The 19802-nt window shown below is 36.2% G+C and overlaps 2 protein-coding genes across 5 annotated transcripts; one reads left to right on the top strand and one right to left on the bottom strand.

The window, feature by feature from the left end:
- The first annotated feature begins 4284 nt into the window (after window positions 1-4284).
- Window positions 4285-16135, top strand: eif2b4 (eukaryotic translation initiation factor 2B, subunit 4 delta). Of its 4 annotated transcripts, none has more exons than XM_084433259.1 (14): window positions 4285-4343; window positions 5903-5983; window positions 6494-6531; window positions 6791-6962; window positions 8782-8979; window positions 10333-10415; window positions 11044-11135; window positions 11819-11933; window positions 12012-12088; window positions 12214-12316; window positions 13519-13646; window positions 13726-13903; window positions 15112-15292; window positions 15391-16135. In XM_084433259.1, the coding sequence occupies exons 2-14, from the start codon at window positions 5935-5937 to the stop codon at window positions 15588-15590; spliced, it is 1614 nt and encodes a 537-aa protein (XP_084289385.1). In that variant the 5' UTR covers window positions 4285-4343; window positions 5903-5934; the 3' UTR covers window positions 15591-16135. The 4 variants fall into 4 exon arrangements, with proteins under 4 accessions (XP_084289385.1, XP_084289386.1, XP_084289383.1 ...); XM_084433260.1 differs by having other exon boundaries at window positions 4287-4343; window positions 8779-8979; window positions 10336-10415; XM_084433257.1 differs by having other exon boundaries at window positions 4288-4343; window positions 8779-8979.
- Window positions 16136-16774: 639 nt separating this feature from the next.
- Window positions 16775-18902, bottom strand: atraid (all-trans retinoic acid-induced differentiation factor). Its single transcript, XM_084433261.1, has 7 exons — window positions 18628-18902; window positions 18317-18444; window positions 18132-18200; window positions 17966-18037; window positions 17338-17459; window positions 17159-17259; window positions 16775-17076 (listed from the first exon to the last, which is right to left on the bottom strand). The coding sequence occupies exons 1-7, from the start codon at window positions 18751-18753 to the stop codon at window positions 16972-16974; spliced, it is 723 nt and encodes a 240-aa protein (XP_084289387.1). The 5' UTR covers window positions 18754-18902; the 3' UTR covers window positions 16775-16971.
- Window positions 18903-19802: the final 900 nt, after the last annotated feature.

Genomic DNA, 19802 nt, shown 5'->3' with positions numbered 1-19802 from the left:
ACAGTTTGTAGTGCGTCATTCGCAATTTATCAAAATAAACAGAAACATCTTGATCACAAATCGTTCAAGCCTTGAGCCTAAAGCCCGCTTGCTTGCCAAATCCCAGACAGTAGTAACACTAGCTTGTTTCAGCTGTGACTACTAACCCACTACTGTACAGAAGTCACTCGCCCACAGTTGTTTCCTGGTTTCCTCTCTCTCTCTCTCTCTCTCTCCCTCCCTCCCTAAAGGAGCCATTGAGATTGGGTGTAAAAAGAGGAGCAGTGGGTGTAGGGTGTCTCGAGGCGAGTGTGAACAGCTGAGAGGTGCGATTTCACAGGCTCGCTCTCCGCTGACACGGCCCTGATTGGGTTGGACAGAAGGCATAGGAGAGGCCCTGGCTCCTAAAGGACACCAACAGGTGGGGGCCCGCAGGGGCAGAGGGGGGAGTTTAAGGGAGGCTGAGCACTTGAAAAGGCCGGGAGCATGTGGCCATGTCTGGGCAGAATCCACCGGTCATGCAAAGAGGACGATACACTGTAGCACTCAGCAGAAGAGGAAAGATGGGAACAGAAAGGTGTGGGGAGAGTTTTTATTTATTGGTAGACTGGTTTTGGAATCAGAATAGGTTCACACGACGTCAATTACAACATCTCGTACTTTTGTTATGTATTCATTTATTTAGCAAAAAAAGTCATTTCTCATTCTTTAATTGGCGAAGCAGTCTAGATGAAATATCTCCAAATTATTTCAGATAAAATGAGGGCAGCCAAACTCTTGTCCATTCCATGTCTGGGATGAGCAACCTGCGATTTATAAGAATTAAAAGGATATCTTCTTTGAAATGTTTCATTTCTTTCTTAGCAGAAATGAATGAAGATATACGTGTATATAGCTCCAATATGATTTGGACTGAGATTCTGGGTGACATCTCTCTACTTTACGAGGCAGCAAATGGAAGATTTTACACCTCTTCCACTGGAAATGGTGCTGTTAAAGGAAATGGAGGTATGAGCGTGTCACTGGGTTTTCACCTGAGGTGTCGTAGCACGTCTTTGATCCACAGTAAATCAAGCTGCTATATCAATAAGGAGTAAAAAAAAAAGGGCAGTTTGCGCATATTGGACTTGCTACATGGCATAATGAGAATGTGAGAAAGATGTTCGAGTGCTAGATGTGCTAGTCCTCTTCTGCTTGGCTGCTTTCCTCCTTGTACAGATACGTGTCAACACAAAGAATGATTATGGAAAGGACAGGATAACTTCATACAGGTAAATTCAGTTTTTCTGTAACATTACTCATTCAACAGAGTATGTCATTTTTTGTTTGTTCGCTTTAGTGAAAGGCTAAAACATTGCTTTTTTGGATCATTCTGGCCAATGTTGTTGAAGTTATCTAACGTTTTTATATAACAATGTAGTTATGAAGCAGAATAAAAATGATAATGGATTGTAAAGATAAATAAATGACCGAACAAACAAACAAACAGTAATGTTATCTCTTCTCTCTGTATGACCTGTGCATTTTTCCTGACAGCTTTGTCTATTCTGTGAGGGAAACTGAAATTTGCCCCTTGTGAAGACATGCTTCCTTATATGCCCATATGAATACTCAAGTTATGGAATGTAAGGAAGTGTGTGGTTTCAGGGGGAATCCGTCACCACGGAATAGAGCATGCAAATAAAACACAGTGTGATGGATGAAAACCTGATTAATTCAACCTAAATCGAACAGTTTAAAGTTTGACACATTTGTGTAATTTTCTATTCTAGGTTCTTTATTGGCATCTGTGGTTCCATGGAACCTTTTTGTTGCACAAAAGGTTCTTTATAGTGGTAAAGGGTTCTTTAGATTAAAATGTTCTTCACACAAATATATATATATATTTTTTTTTTTTTCAGTTCACTGAAAGGTTCTTTAGGGAACCAAAATTAGTTCTTCTATGACATTATTGTGAAAAGCCCCTTTTGGGACCTTTATTTATGAGACTGTAGAGTGGATGAGGTGGTAAAGCTGTTGTTTCTGTGATTTGGCTGGCCGTAGGCCTCCACACCCTGATCATCTCTCACTGACCCATAGATACTGCAGATCAGGGCAGATTGACAGAGTACAGCTGTCCCTTACTTCACTAATCCATGAGAGCTATACAAACCTTATGGGGTTTCCTAAAGAAGACGCTATGCTGAATTATTTCCGCAGCTATCTGCACATTAAAAAAATAAAATAAAAACTGTAATTAAGAATGCTAAACTCATGTTGGTAGCAATGTTCATCCATTGAATTGCACAGAAAAAAAAATCTTATTGAAGAAACTATTTGTAATGAGGCAATCTGTTGCCAGTTTGGATCAATTTTATTTTTTTGGCCTATTATTTATTTATTTTCTCCTTTGTCTTCACAACAGGTAAGCACCGAGAATGATTTTCTGAACTGAAGAATGTCAACATAAGCTCTGTTAGTCTGCCTGGCCGTTCTCTCTTCCTGAAGCACGCCTTGCTGTGGCTGGTCAAATGGAACCAAGTCAGGTGTTTCTGCGAGGTTTGGTCCCCTTCAACCAGCTACTGCGTCGTGAATACAGCCAACATACACCAAAGATTATTAGAGAGTTATTCACTAAAGTGTGTTTTCTTGTGATTTAAAATGTACTACTAACCCTTAAAGGGTTAGTTCACGCAAAACTTAAAATCCTGTCAGTAATTACTCACCCTCATGTTGTCCCAACCCCGTAAGACTTTCGTCACACGCATCACACACATGACCAGCGTCGGCCAATAGTGAGCCTACGTTCTGACGTACAACCCAGAAGCGCTGCGCTGTTTCACTATGTGAACTCACCAGAGGCCCACGCAGAAGAAAATGAATAGTTGAATAAAGTCGTTATTTTTGTTTGTTTTTTTTGCGCACAAAAAGTATTCTCGTCACTTGATAAACTTATGGTTGAGCCACTGTAGTCACTTGGACTATTTTAAACATTGTCTTTACTAACTTTTCTGGGCCGGCAAGTTTCAATAACATAGAAGCCTATGGAGGAGTGAGACAGCTCTCAGATTTAATCAAAAATATATTCATTTGCGTTCCGAAGATGAATGAAAGTCTTACAGGGTTGGAACAACATGAGGGTGAGTGATTACTGACAGAATTTTCATTTTTGGGTGAACTAACCCTTTAAGTTTAAATATATATATATATATAGGCCTATATATATATTTTTTTTTATTCAATAAACTATTTTACTGTTGCGATGTTGTGTTAATTTTCTCCTTTCTTAATTATAATAGAATTTATTTTTTTCATTTAATAATAATCATTCAGTACCTGATTATCATTCATTGATCTTGTGAAAAAGCATTGTATTGAATGTGCACTTGTAGTGCACTTCAAATCTTTTAAAAACTGTACTTGCAGATAATATAATATGAATGAAATAAAAGACAATTTAAGTGTACTTTTTGTTCATATTTTAAATCATTGTGTTTTAATAATCTGATACATTGTCATGCTTTCAGTTAGATTAGAAAATGTGTTACTTTTCTATGGGGATTGAGTTTCTGCTTATTCTTTATCCTGTGGGTGCTAAATGATAGCAGGCAGCTATCTGGCATCACGAACACTTCACAGGTATTACCAAGTTACCAGATTTACTATTAGGTGGTTGTGATATGAGCAATATCACACGAGCAGGGGTGCCATATCAGGTAATCAGTCCCAGTCGTGCCATATCGCACGACTTGACTGCCAATGTGGTATTGTTTTTATACAACAGTTCGATGGAACAAGTAAAACATATACTAGTAAAAACTAGGTGACTACAACAAAGTAGCCTATAATTTTTTTTTTTTTTTTTTAAACAGCTCACTACTTTATTCGTACTTGTCAATCTCAGCATTCAACCATCAATTATTTTTTGAATAAATATTATTTATAAATATATGAAAACTATCTTCTGTGGTAGGCTACCGTCTCTGTGGCAACAATGGTGTATTTCACCGGAATATAGTTAGATAGGCTATACTATAGAATCCTAAATATTAGTAGGCCTATACATTAGGATATTACAAATTATGTATAATATAACCCTTGAATAAAAAACACAAACTAAATGAGACCGTAATAATTTCAAAACATTTGTGTCTAGCTGATTTGTCACTTTTTTAGCATTATGTTTAATTCCTTTGACCACCAGAGGGCTCTGGAGTGCTTCGAAACGAACATGCATTCTCGTACAGCGACTGTCACCGGATGAATAAATGCACCGCAAATTATCCCAATTCCTTTTCAAAATCAGTTTACTAGCACGAAGTCGCGAAGAAATTAAACTGCGGAATCGGGTAGGAGACAGGTTGACAGCATCAATTATGCTACAGGTAAAATTTACAAATGTAAACGTATTTATAAATACGTGCTGTTTCTGAATACAAAGCTAGTAAGTAACGTTAGTTAGTATAGTCCGAATACAGAGCTAGTAGCTCTGATGACTTTAAACACGACGGTAAAGTTAGTTTAACGTTTGACATTCGTTTTAGACATTTGGTTTTATACCCATTAAACTCTGCGTATTTCATGTTTTGAGCCCGAACCAACTCAGATATAGCCTACATAAACAAATTCCCTTTGCATAGCACAAGGTTTAAATACAATGTATATTAATTAGACCTATAATCAATTAAACTATTTAACTATACATTATCAAGCTAATAGTAAAATGTTCACAAAAATATCCCTTTTATAGAATAAGGCTCTGTTTTTTGGAATTAGCAATTTTTTAACTTTTATAATAGCCTAATTTTAGAACTTAAACTTCAGGCCTTATGCAATAGCCTACTGTTAATCCATTAACCTACAACCCCGTTTGGCCAAAAGGTGTCAAACCAACTGTATATTACTCATATTATTATTTCCCATGTTGCACACGGTTTGTTTTTCAGATTATTAATTTGGTATTTTTTTTATATACAATTCTAAACCCATTTAAATAGGTCAAACAGTGTTGTTGTAGTTTAATGGATTTAAATGAGTTCAGTATTATATAAAAAAAATCAGGTTATTCATTCATTTAAATGCAATTTGTTTAATATGGTAGTTTAATGGATTTAAAAGGGTTCAGTAGGCTAATGTAGGCCCTATAGGCCTATAAAAAAGACCAGATAAAAAATCTGAAAAACAAGACTTGTGCAACATGGGGAATAATAATCAGTAATTTGCAGTTGGTTTGATATGACATCTGTCTTACGAATGTCAAACGGTAAACTAACTCTTTAACCTAACGCCTGCATGCGTTTATAGTCATTAACATTTGTTTTGAAGTCGATTAACTTCACGTTTAGTCGTTTTTAGTAATGTTTTAATCACTGAAATATTGTTGTTTGTGATTGTTTTTCATTAAATAAGAATGTTTAAGTTACTACGAAATCTTCACAAGTTATTGATAATTTAAAATCTTTACAAATTATTGATAACTTGTTAAGATTTTACAATAATTGAAACAAACTCGCTTAAGATGCACTATTTAATTAGCAAACAACAATATTTTAAAGCTTAAACCGTTACTAAAAACGACAAAACCTGTAAACAACAACAAAAACAACAACAACAAAACATCTGCATTATTACTATTTAACGTAATGACGTAAGTACGTAAACGTAAACGTATGTCAGGATGGCGCTGCGCTCAGGTCACACAGTTTCCCCTTGAGACCTGGGATCGAATCCCACTTCTGACAACAACTTTTTGTTCTTTTCAACATGATGAGAACATGTTGCTATACGCGAATATGCTCTATTTAATTAAAGAAACGTACGGACGTTTTTCAGCTTGGGCATTTGGGTACGTTGTCACTGTAAATACATTGTACATAAAAGTTCAGCTCACTCGTTTTAATCGCTAGAGGGCGACGTAATTCCTCACGACTGCTTTTCACATCAGATTACCAGCGAGAAGTCACGAAGAAGTGAAACATGGCGGATTCGGGTGGGAGACAGATTGACAGCATCAACCATGCTGCAGGTGAAATATACAGATATTTAAACGTTTTACACGTGATGTTACTGAATTAAACACGTACATAAGCAGTCGTTTAAAGTATTAAGAGAGAGCTTGTGTTACCGCGTGTTACGCCGTTGATCACCACTCTGCCATGTCACAGCTGACTTTACAAATGCACAGTGGAAATTACATCATGCAGTGTTTGACATTTTGAACATATATTAAAATCTAACTATATATACAGGATCACGATGTTCCCTATTGTTTGCATGTGTAACGTGATGTGTTTGTAATATTAACTGAATCTTTATGCAACATTCCTTAGTTTGGTAATGATCGAGTGTGAACCAGTATGATGAAATAACACTGCAAAGTCAATGTCGATGTTTCCCTGTCGCCATAGACATCATTAACATCATTAATTCAACCTTACACTCTAAACAAAAATATATATTCTACCAATATCGTTTGTGCAAATATAGAGCAATTTTAACTTTGCATACGTTTTAAATCATTTTATATGTGGCATAGATGGAGATGGCAAGGTGCAAGAAATTGTACGATCGAAGGTAGGTCTTTACTACTTTTTTTTTTCTTTTCTTTCAATTTACTAGATATCACAAACACAATAGCTTTGTCTCAAAACCTAGTGAGGTTACATGGACAGCGTTTTGGGCTTCTTAGACACATTCTCAGCAGTATGCTAAGATGCCCAAAATGCAGACTAGGTTTTAGAAATAAAAGCCAATTTTAAGCCAGATCAGTTTACAGAGACAACGGATAATTTAAAGACGTGCAAACTGTGATTCCCTTTTTTTTAATCTATAGACTGAAGGTAAAGAATTGACCAAAGAAGAAAAGCAGCGTCTTAGGAAAGAGAAGAAGCAGCATAAAAAGAATAAAAAAGATGACAAGGTTCCTACAGAGAAGGAAAAGGAGAAAGAGAAAGCATCTGTTCAAGCTCCATCAAAACCTGTCACACAGAGCCCAACACATAAAGGTACTTCAGTCCACTGTGCTGTTGCTTAACTATTCTCCTGCAACCTAAGGTTTATTAAAACTAATTTAATTTTGATTAAAATTTTGATTTAAAATACCGTAGGATAATTTGAAGAGAATTATTTATGTTTATTTGTTTATGTAAGGGTATTTTTCTCTCATATTGAGACTAGATTAATATTTAGTTTCTGAGTTAGCTATTTTGAAGGAAGTAGGGACTTAAAGGGTTAGTTCACCCAAAAAAAATTTTATTCTGTCATTAATTCGTTCATCCTTGGAACACAAATGAAGATCTTTTTGATGAAATCTGAGAGACTTCTGTGCCTCCATAGACAGTCTATGCAACTGCCACTTTGAAAAAGTTCATAAAGAGATTATAAAAGTAATCCATATGAATCGAGTGGTTTTGTGAGGTTCATTGAGGTTCGATGAGAACCAATGAGGTTCATTCTCGTGTTACGCAGCACGTTTGAGCTTGCACATGAACCAATGAGATTCATTCTCGTGTGTTACGCAGCACGTTTGAGCTTCAACAAGAACCAATGAGGTTCATTCTTGTGTTACGCAGCACGTTTGAGCTTCCACATGAATCTGTTCATCATATAAAGCGATCAAGTTTCTTCAGAAAATTTGGACTAAACCGCTCAATTCATATGGATTAGTTTTACAATCTCTTTATGAACTTTTTAAAGTGTCGAAGTAGTAGTTGCGTAGCTGTCACTGGAGGGACAGAAATCTCCTTAGATTTCATAAAAAAGAAATCTTCATTTGTGTTCCGAAGATGAACAAAAGTCTGGCGTGTTTGGAACGACATGATGGTGAGTAATTAATTACATAATTTTTGGGTGAACTAACCATTTAAAAACAGACCTAGATAGTAGGGCTGAACGATATGGACAAAATTTCATATCTCGATTTTCATGGCAGATATCTCGATATCGATACAATACGATATGACTACGTAAGTACTAAAAAAAACAATACATTTAGAGTTTGTAAAATACACACTGATGTCTATGGAAGAGGTAATAATAATCCTTTCCATTATAATTCGACACGTTTTATTCATATCAGATACACATTGTGTAAGTAACTTCAATGTTTACTCTATTCTATTCCCAGTTCACCTGCCACTTACTTTTAAGTATTTCGGGAGAAGTGGATGAATTCACGTGTTGTAAACATAGAGGTTGTAAATCCAACAGATCCGATTCTCTGAACTGCGTCTGCGGCACAAACTAACACGGCGGCGCCCATCGCGCATACAGCTGAACTAACGCGATTGTTATAAAGGTGTTTAAACAACAATATACTTCCACTTGCATGTATTTGACAATCGGAATATCAGATATTTCATGCCATAGCTAACACATTTGTGAATATTCTGAATAAAAAAGGAAAAATGAGATAAAAGCAGATCATCATTCATTCAGCGCTGTTGCTGCTGCGGTGTGTCACGTGACAAGCAATGACGCATCACCATGGAAACGCCGCCCCCCCTCTCACAGTATAGTTCCCACGTCCCTGGTAGTGTGTGCGCGCTGGCTTTTGCGGTGCATTCAAGGGCTCTCGTAAAACTGATGTTTGTTGTGACTGCCAGAGTTGTATGCAGGGCGAGCGCGGAGAGGGGAAATCTATATCGTCTATATCGTTGCTTTTTTCGATAGTAATATCTTGAAAGTTCATATCTCGATATAGATACGATAACGATATATCGTTCAGCCCTACTAGATAGGCTTAAATAGTCTTTTAATAGCCTTTTTAGTCTATAGTCTGTGTTTGGGGTGCTTTTTATTTGATGGGCCCTTTGATCTCAGCAGCGGCTCCTGTGCCTGTAAGTGCATCTGCATCTGAATCTCTTGCGGCTGCAGAGAAGCCTGTAAAGACCAAAGCAGAGCTGCGAGCAGAGCGCCGGGCACGGCAAGACTCAGAACGGACATCAAAACAGGGCAAGAAGGAAGGGGGGCAGCAATCCACCTCCAGTAAGCCTAAAGCTTCCCCCAGTGAGCTTCAGCCAGGTAATTCAATGCATCGGAAAAGGATATTCCAGGATAGGAAGTTTGGGCATTCTCACAGTGGCTGATGAATGCCTATTTTTATCAGCCATTCCAATATTGCTGCCGTTTTTTCCCCTCATTTCAAACATATATAAAAAGTAGTGTCTATTTACACCAAGTGTAAGTAGCCTGCCTTGTTGGCAAAGGCCATTTACACTAACTCCGCCCACCATTGTCTCTGAGCCAGACAAAATGACAAAAGAAACTCAAAATTTTGTTAAGTTGAAGAAGCGTATATTATAAAATGTTCGAAAACTGGGAATAAAGTGTCTAACAGGTATTTAATATTGGGAATAAAGTGTTTAACTGTTCATTTGGTGTAAATAGCACCTGTTGCTATTTGCACTTAGTACAAATGCATAAATGCATTAGGGCTGTCAGAATTGCTCAAATGACGTTCGAATATTCCCTCTAAAAAACACACGAATATTCGAACATATGGTTGCGCATTTTGTCAATGACGTGCATTGCGTCAATAACAGGACAAATTAATACAAAGAGACATAACTACTTGTATAGGTAGTTTATTTATGTTTAAACATATTTGACAACGTATTCGTATTACCTACACAAAAACAAGTAAATCACCTAATGGACGCTCTCCGCACGTCAATTTCTCTTCAAACTTTTGCTTTTGACGTGCGAATGGATTCAAAATGTTCAACAGTCCAACTAGACGCGGTAGACGCGAATCCGACATTGAACGCTCCGAGCGAGCTGTGCTGTGGTCAAGGGCGTAGATTTGGTTTGAACATTGGGGGGGGTTGAATTTTCGGTATGCCTCCTGATGCCTCCTTTTCATGTGATCATGGTATAAATATTGGGGGGGTTGTAATGCATAGATTTAAATATTTTTCCACATTCGAATGTAAATTTTCACATTTGAAATTCTGTTTTTTTAAACTATTCGAATATATATTCGAATTTAGAATATTCGTTGACAGCCCTAAAATGCATACATGCTTATGCTCACACAATGCATTGTGAAATATTATAATTTAAAATGTTCTGTTTTAATTTACTTTTAAATGTAACTTATTAATTTTTGTTTTAACTGAGTTTTTAGCAGCCATTACTCCAGTCTTTAATGTCACATTTCAATGCATATTTTACTTATATTCAAATTGAGTTTGACAACTTTGCAAAACATTGATCGAACAAACAGTGATTCAAACAGCAGCATTTCTTGTCAGAACGTTAATGCGAGATATTTTACGAGTCACAATGACTCACAGAAGTGGCTGCATTTGACTGGTGTTCATGTAGAGACTGTGACCGAGCAGTTTTACAATTCTTTTCTCTATTTCTTGTTAGTAGTAAAAAGGTTACCAGAGCACGTTCAGGTGGACGACCCCGCTGCATTGAAGAAGTTGGCCAAAAAGCTTGAGAGACAGCAGGTGAGACAAATCAATGCCGTCCTGCTTTGCCTCTTTTCTGATTACTACCCGTTGACGGAGGATGGATTCATCCAGGTGTTTTCTGAGATCTCTTTTGCAGCGTTTTTAACCCAGGTCCTTCCCATGTCTTACAGAAGTCAGGGCAAGGATGCGGTTTAAATATAACTGGAGTCAAGGTCTGGCTCCACACTTTTGTGTGCAGTGAATTGTTAAATTATTTCTTTGTTTAATGTATTTTTAATTCTTGGTGAAAGTGAACTCAAATTTGATTTTATTGTACGTTGGAGATTGGTGATTTCATTGTGATTATCTTCATTTCATTGTGTTCATGTGATGAGCTAGATGTCTTATGTGGCTGAACTTTCGAGTGAGTTTTTTTTCTTTTTCTTGATTCATAATTTTTCATTTGTTATTTGTTAGGTGTAGATCTATAACACTAGCGTAAAGCTTGGGAAGTCCTCTGTGGAGCCCTTCTTCAGTAGTGCACGTCATGTATGTCTTCATGCACAGTGTTCTGTTGCAGTCTCAGCTCTTGACCTGAGGAGGGAGGATGTGACCTCCACAACATCTTGTCCCTGAGGGAACAAAATATTCACATTAAAAGCTGTTGTTTGCTCTGTTCTCTTAGGTTCCTTTGAGGTCCGATTATGGCTACAAGGTCAGCCTGTTCTCCCATCTACACCAATACAGCCGAAAAAACCCTCCAACTCAGCAAATCAGGTAATGTAACAAATGTGTCTTCTAGTTAGAATATTAACTTAAAAGGGTCCTATAAGGAGAAATCTCCCTTTTTTTTATCCTTTGACAAAATTCATTAATATTCAAAAGTTTGGGGCTAGTAGTATTATTATTATATATTTTTTTAAAGAAGTTTCTTACGTTCATTAAGGCTGTGTTTATTTGATAAAAAATCTGGTAATAACAGCAATATTGTGAAATATTATTACAATTTTAAATATTTGTTTTCCTATTTTAAAATATAATTTATTTCTGTGATGCAAAGATGAATTTTCAGCATCATTACTCCAGTCTTCAGTGTCACATGATCCTTCAGAAATCATTCTAATATGATTTTGCTGCTCAAAAAACTTGTCTTATTAAAATCAATGTTGAAAACAGTTGTGCTGCTTCATATTTTTGTGGAAACAGGGATATATATATATATTTTTCAGAATTATTTGATGATTAAAAAGTTAAAGAACAGCATTTATTTTAAATAGAAATCTTTTGTTACATAAAGATGTTTTAATGTCACTTTTGATCAATTAAATGCATCCTTCCTGAGTAAAAGTATTAATTTCTTTCAAAAAAAAGGGGGAGATAGACATATTACAAATGAAGTATGTATAACCTAAATTAATTAGTTGGTTGACTTGTATTGTTTGATATGGTTTATTTTGCAGCATCCCTGCCACAGTTATTCACCCATCCATTGTTCGGTTGGGTCTCCAGTACTCTCAGGGCATAATAGCAGGATCCAATGCTCGATCTGTGGCCCTACTACATGCCTTTAAACAGGTAATTCATAATCAAACCTATAAAATTGCTCAGAAGTTCTTAATTTTTGGATTTAATTAACCAGCAATCATTTTATAGGTTATTCAAGACTATAGCACACCTCCAAATGAGGAGTTGTCAAGGGACCTTGTGAACAAGCTTTCGCCCTATATCAGGTTTACTTTCTTCCTTGTGAAAATTTGTATAGCGCATGCTCAGATGTATATTATTTCATTTGAACTCTGATCTTACATGGAAATGGTTATTTGACAGACACTGCCAATCCTCCTTACCCCTACAGTTTTCTCAGCCAGTGTCGGCCCCTTTCAGCCAGCATGGGCAATGCCATCAAGTACATCAAGAAGGAAATTTCAAATATATCCAGTCAATGCAAAGAAGAGGAGGTAAGAGTATTCAGAATCACTAGTTAGTGACATTTATATGCAGTAGAGGTGTCCCCGACTAAGGATTTTCATAGTGGAATCAGAATCGTCAAGTCTTGCCTATAGTCGACTAATAGTCTAATCGTGTGAGGGGGCGGGGCTTTAACATTTTAACGCCGCGATGTACAGAACGTCACACAAAGATATAGAAGAAAATGTATAAAAACATTTCCAGTCTTTCACTCTGTCCGTGTCCATTTGAGTCTTTTCAAATTGTGCGCGCGGATAAAATACATTCTAAAACGTTTAACGTGAAAAACGTATAAAGGCCTAATGTCCTAAACCTGTTATATTAAAAGATCAAATTCTGTAGACACCTTATTAATAAAGTGTTTTTTTTATATAGCCTATATATTTTTAATATAGCCTAAAGAAAAGCTGATGAGCCCAGGATATGAACACAATGCGTTTTATTATACGTTTAGCATTTTCCTCCCATAGAAAACCGTTAAAGAAAACGCTTTATGTGACTTTCTATAGGAATGTAGTTCATATTCTGGGTTCATCTGCTTATCTGCACATAGTATCGTTTCTTAATAAGGTGTGTGTAGTGCACATACATTTAAGCACATAAAAGTGCCATTTAAGCGTTTTAAAAGCTTTTTTCACGTTAAGCATTTTAGAATGTCCTGAGGAAATCCAACTTGTTAACGTTGGCCAGCAAAAGTGCGATCATGGTTTTCCTGATGCTAAATCCAGCCTTTCTGATGGTGTACATCTTCAGACTTTCTTATCCCAGACATTTTTAAAGATTTAAATCCCTGCCGTCAAGACGCTCCTCTGTCGGTCACGGATCGAAAGTGAAACTTAAATCTGTCACGGGGTGTTTGGATTTATTCACGCTGCACGCACGTTAAAAATATTTATTAAAAACGTCTTTCTTTGCACATTTTTATTGACAGCATTATCATAATAGGCTGTATATTAACGTATTGACAGAAAACCGGTAGTTCTATGTGAAATATTACATTGAGCACCCTCATATAGCCAAAATAACATGATCCTCGTTTAATAACACCTCTGCGAAGATTCGACCGTGAGTTTGGTAGTCGAATCAGGCTCCTTCTGTCGAAGCATCGAATCTTCCACTATTCGGGGTCACCCCTAATATGCAGTATTCTTCCTGATCCTGTGATTGTCTAAAAGCAACGTTTTCTCAACAGGCGAAAGGGAAACTCCAGGATTGTATTGATAGTTACGTAAATGAGAAGATCGTTTTGGCTTCTGAAGCCATTTCTAAGTATGCCATTGAGAAGATAAGTAATGGAGACGTCATTCTTGTTTATGGCTGGTAAGATCTTTCACTGAATTGCTATAATCCTGTAATAGTTTGGATTAATGCATTTAATGCCTTTTTTGTCTTTTTCCAGCTCTTCTCTTGTCAATCACATTCTGTGCGACGCTTTTGAAAAGCAGAGGAAGTTCAGAGTCATAGTCGTTGATAGTCGACCCAGGCTGGAGGGCCGAGAGGCGCTGAGGCGTCTGGTGAAGAAAGGCATCCGATGTACTTATGTGCTCATATCTGCCTTGTCCTACATTCTGCCTGAAGTGAGTCATTCTTTTCAGTAAAGCTTGTTACTTGCTGTGATTTTTGCAAGCACATTTTATTTTTAGCTCATTGCGAGGTAATGTGCTTTATTTCCAAAGTGCTTGTACCCTCAAAGGAGTGATTATGTGTGTGACATCAGCAGTAGCTAAAAATATTAATAAGCCTAATTATGGATTGGTACTCTTGTTCTTAAAGACACAGTATCAACTGCAGTGGTGCTAGTAAAGCAAAAGGTTGACAAAGATAACTACTCAGTTTTATAGAGTTTAGAACAGCATATGGACTTTATTTACATAAGTATACTTTTGATAATGACACTCTTAGATTGCTGTTACGGTTTTATTTAAAATAATTTGAAAATAATTTGAAGATTTTTTTAAAATGTTTTTGAAAGAAGTCTCTTATGCTCACCAAGGCTGCATTTGATCAAATATACAGTAAAAACAGTAATATTGTCAAAATATTATTACAATTTAAAAGAACTGTTTTTGATTTTAATTTATTTGAAATGTAATTTATTGCTGTGTTGGTAAGGCAGAATTTTCAGCATCATTACTCCAGTCTTCAGCCACATGATCCTTCAGAAATCATTCTAATATGATGATTTGGTGCTCAAGAAACATTTCTTACTATCAATAGCTGTTTCCATCCACCTATTTTTATGTGCATTTTGGGATATCGCATTAAAAAAACGCTGAATGGAAACGGCAGATTCGCATCAATTATTATAAAACATTTTTTTATCTGATAAGAAAACATGCACATGGATTGGATAACTGGACTAACCAGCAGACCACTGTCTGTGCGCTCAGGGACACAAGTCATCTATGTTGGAAAAAAGAGCCACGATGGCTTCTCCAATTTCAGCAACTTCAATTTTTATTACAGATATTTTCCAGGAAGTGACGATTTTGTTCTCTTGAACACGAGATGGAAATGCTGTTTAATTCGCGAATGTTTAATGCCATATTCCAAGTTTAACTTTAAATGGAAACATAGCTAATATTGAAAATGGTTGAAATATTTTTGAGAGACACTTTTTTCACAATTCTTTGATGAATAGAAAGTTCACAAGAAATCTTACTGTCGTACAGACCACTAACTTTTGAATAGTGTACTTGAACTACAGTTAACTTGCCTTTATGTTGTCATTATAAACATTGTTTCCATGAATGCTGAATCAGTACTGGCACTCTCTTATTTCCAGGTATCCAAGGTATTTCTTGGTGCCCATGCACTTCTTGCCAATGGCTATGTGATGTCACGTGTGGGAACTTCCCAGATTGCTCTGGTAGCAAAGGCCTACAATGTACCAGTGCTGGTCTGCTGTGAGACCTACAAGTTCTGTGAACGAGTGCAGACGGACTCTTTTGTATCCAATGAATTAGGTAACACTAGCATGTGTAGCATGATTGGTAAATTTACTATCATCATTTTTGTTATTAACATTATTTACACAAAAGTCAACCCTAATGGATTTTTACAGATGACCCTGATGACCTGATTGTGACCAGAAATGGGAAGACCCATCTAGAGAATTGGCAGACTGTTAAATCACTGGGGCTTCTGAACTTGGTGTATGACGTGACGCCACCAGATTTTGTGGACCTTGTGATTACTGACTTGGGCATGATCCCCTGCACCTCTGTGCCTGTGGTACTGCGAGTCAAGAACGTGGATCAGTGAAGAGCAGATGAACACGGTTCGGCTTTCCTTTTGCATCTGCACATAAGAGTATGTGCACACAGGGCTTCTAGCATGAAGTAAACATATCTATGAAATGGAACAAGCTTTTCAAATAAAGCTAGAGTTTATGTTCTCGCTGACGGGATCCTTTCAAATGTGTAATTGAATTCCAAAATGACAGTCCATTTCAATCCACCTAAAGGAAAATTTTCAAATCACTTCTAGTTGTTGTACACAAGATCAAGAAAATCAGATTTGCTTGTTCTTGTGTCAGAACCACAACATTTAAAGAGTGTCGGTAAAGCACATTTGCTTTCAGTTTTGGCTCTTCATGATGGTCAGTGCATAGACATAAACATTAAAAAGAAATATATATCATCCTTTTTGGATTGTTGCTGTTGCTGAATTCCTTTCATAGATGTGAATAAGGGAAAAGGAACATGGTGCAAATGTAAGACCGTGCAAAAGCTGATGATAAGGGGTTTTGTTTGTATTACCAAAACCTTGAAAAGGCTACAGAAAATAAATAATTTAGATAAACTGTTGTTTGCCGATTCTTTTGTGACAAGTCTTTAATTTTTGGTACTGGTTTACCGAGGTACATGCTGAATTCTTCAACAAAATACTACATTGAAAGAAATGAGATTTGCATATTGTAACATGTACTGTCAGTATTATACTAATAGTGTGTACCTTTTTAATCTCATTAGCAGATGAAACCGATTTCCTTTACTCTGCCAAAAAGGAAAAGCATACAGTTTTAGAGGTTAAATGGTTATCGGTTAGTGTCTAACATGTGACATCTGTGAACAGCAGGATGTGGCAGTAACAATATAAAACATTTTCACAAATCACAAATTATAACAGTCCAATGACATCCATTTCCCCCCTCCCTTGTAAAATGAAAGCTCTTTAAATATCTTTGAAATCAAGATAATGTTGTTTTAAAGCAACACAGAATATTTGTCCTTAAAATATGTCAGTGCTTCACTTCTGTCAGACATTCTGGCAGCAAGGTCAGTCTATGGTCAGTTTTCCCTTTACAGACCTTTTCAAGGCTGTGAAAATGTCAGTGTTCACCGAAAAATTTGATAAAATGTACAAATAAAAAGGTTTAAGGACTTTGAGGGTCAAAAGAAAGTGAAAGTTTAAAACATAAAAAAATTGTGCATTAAGTTATTTAAAAAAAAAAAGAAAGAATGCCATGCAAACCTGCTTTTGACAAGTTTAAAAAACAAGAAACTAAAATGTTCATGTGATGGTTAAGCTTCCAGTGTATGAAACTGTTCTCATCTCTTCTCTTGCATCATTTTCAATAAGCTTGATGCATTTTGTGGCATGTGCACCTTTGTCACTCCAACAAGAGAAGTCTCTTTAAAATTCAAGTGGTCTCGACCTTTCGTCTTTGAGTGAACCAGAGTAACGATGAAGCCACAACTGTTGATCCGGTGAGTATCCCAAGCACCTTACCTATGGGAAACTCTCCCTGCAATTGAGAACAAATAATGAACATGCGCAATAAAGGAGTGATGGCCAACCTGTTAAGGCTGATTTGTCAGGGGTCTCACCTGTCTCATGCACTTGTATCCGTGGAAATTACGGAGACAACCACACTCAAAGAACCCTGGACCATATGGGCTGCAAAATGAGTTTTCAGGGCAATTCCAGGCTGAAGAGACAAACAACATTCAAGAAATGCATTGAAATGTATTTTAAAGATTGAGATCCCAGTTTACTGATAACTTACGCATCACTGCTGTCTGATTGCAAACATTTTTCTGTCCTTCGCAGATTCTGACATTGTTTTTCACTTCAACCGCCTCCCATGATGAATTGCCCCCCGGACACTCCAGTTTTGAGGGTAGTAATCTAAGTAAAGATTTGTCAAGTCACCTTGTTAGCTTAAATAAGGGATTTTCAATCTTGTAGATGCCATGGACCCCCAAATATCATCGTCCTCGTATGAGGGACCTCCATCCTAAAATGTACATGTTTTCATGTATAAAGACCCAATTTAAACTGAAATTTTTATATAAATGTGTAAAATATTATTTGGAAAATATGTAGATTTTATTACATTCATTTTTTTCCCACCGACTACTATAGCACTGTACTGTTAGATGTATTATTTATTTATTTAAACATTTTATTATGTATTTATTTTTAAGAATTATCATTTATTTTAATCCATCTATTTTTCTTCTTTTATTATTTAATTACTTTTTTTTATTATTATATATTTGTTACGCTTTTCTTTCTAGATTTGTCCACTGACCCCAAGCAATTTTGGCCCCCTGGGGGTCCCCAGACCTCAGTTTGAAAACCCATGAATTTAATGTTATGAACTTGATATACTGTGCTCATGCATAACTTACAATTGGGTAAGATGGCTGAAACCCTGAAATACGAAATCGCTCAGATTGGTGATCGGGTTGTTGGAGAGATCTCTGTGTAAATGCAGTTCAATATTGTTTAGATATTGCACTTAATGCTGAACAAGACACATTCACAGATATTAATACAACCTGATCTGGTACGTACATTATGACTGCTGTGGATGAATTATACAGGTGCTCTACATGACTGATAGAGCAGTTTGACAGGTCCAACCTAAAACAGGATAAAGATAATCGTACACAGTTAGATTTACAAATAGGATATATACATATACACACACACATATATTCACAATAAAAAAAAAGTGGAATACTAGAAAGTTTTCCTACCCTATAATAGTGTCTATATTGCTGGCATTATTTTCAAAACAGCAGCGTCCTTTAATCTGGCCTTTTTTTAGGCAGAAATCCCAGACAGGACTGTCTTGTCGTACAGTCCCTTCGCACATTTGACATAACTATCGAAAATAAAGGTTGAAAGCTTTCAAAATATTATAGAACAACATGCGTGCATAAAATGTGTTTACAATGAGTTTTACTTTACAGCATGATGACAACAATGTAACATGTAGCATAGCATGTTTCATTATAATCCTTTAGCTGTACAACTGTGTTGCAATCATTATAGTCGATCGTCTCACCTGTACATCAATATCCTGACTGTCGACATATGCACTGAATAAAACAAATAAAACAGTATATAAATACACAGTAGATACCGCATATGTTGTAATGCTAGCTTTCATTTTCGCCAAAAACAAAATCATGTGACACGATGATCATGTGACGTTCAAGGGCCGCGACCCCATTCATGACATCAAGGCGGCGCAAATATTTTGCATTTCTCATTGTAAAATTTTGATAGAGACGAAACGCTTACATAATTCACTTTGTTAGACTGATATAGATCCTTGTCGCCATACCTCCAATATTAGTTCAGCCAATCTACATTTATTCAGTCTGGATATTGAAAGGCACACTCCACGAATACGGATGACTTTATAAACAGTACAGGCATACACCCCCTGTTATTATTATTATTTTTAATTTATGCTTAATTAACTATTATCTAACATAGAAATAACCTAGTATAAAATGCAAGTATTTTTAAATAGGAGACAAGAAATGACTGTACCCCCCTTAAATGTGTATTTTGGACTGTCCCAACTCAGAGGTAAGATTCTATAAAATTGTGATAACATAATGGACCGGATATACTTTAGTATGGCAGGAAGACAAATAATCTTATTCGCTTGTCTCAATTTGAGACAAAATGGTATAGTGTTGTTGAGTGCCTTTGTCAAGCTTAACCATTCAACACTGTTAGAAAAGATGATCAAATAAACATTTTTCTTTAATTTAGGCTATGGGAATTATAGGCTACACTATTAATTACAAAACAACATGGTTCTAACTACTGTGCTGCCCTGTGGAGTTACAGGTTAATTTAGGCTAATAAATAAATGTAATAATTTAATTTTGTTATGCAATGTTTGCTGCATAACTGCAAAAATCACACTGAAATTGTGGTTTTATACTAGATATAAAACCTTCTTTTTTTTTTTTTTTTTACTTCAAAAATTACTTAAGAATTCAGACCATATTTTCGTGGAATTGTAGAGTAGGCTACCTCAGGTCACCAAGATGTTTTTTAACCAACTATCATTAAGCCAATATTTAAATATCCGTTTATTCCGTTTAACTGCGCGCTATTGCTTGTTGCATCACAGAGCCATTTAAGCCTATATAAATGTTAAACTTAATATTGAGTGTAAACAACCAGAATTAAGTATACGTTTACATCGTTATGGAGAAA

The sequence above is a fragment of the Rutilus rutilus genome, assembly GCF_951802725.1.
Source record: "Rutilus rutilus genome assembly, chromosome: 15".
In the NCBI taxonomy this organism is placed as follows: Eukaryota; Metazoa; Chordata; class Actinopteri; order Cypriniformes; family Leuciscidae; genus Rutilus; species Rutilus rutilus.
The sequence above is the reverse complement of the archived record's forward strand: the minus strand, read 5'-3'. Positions and strand labels throughout refer to the sequence as shown.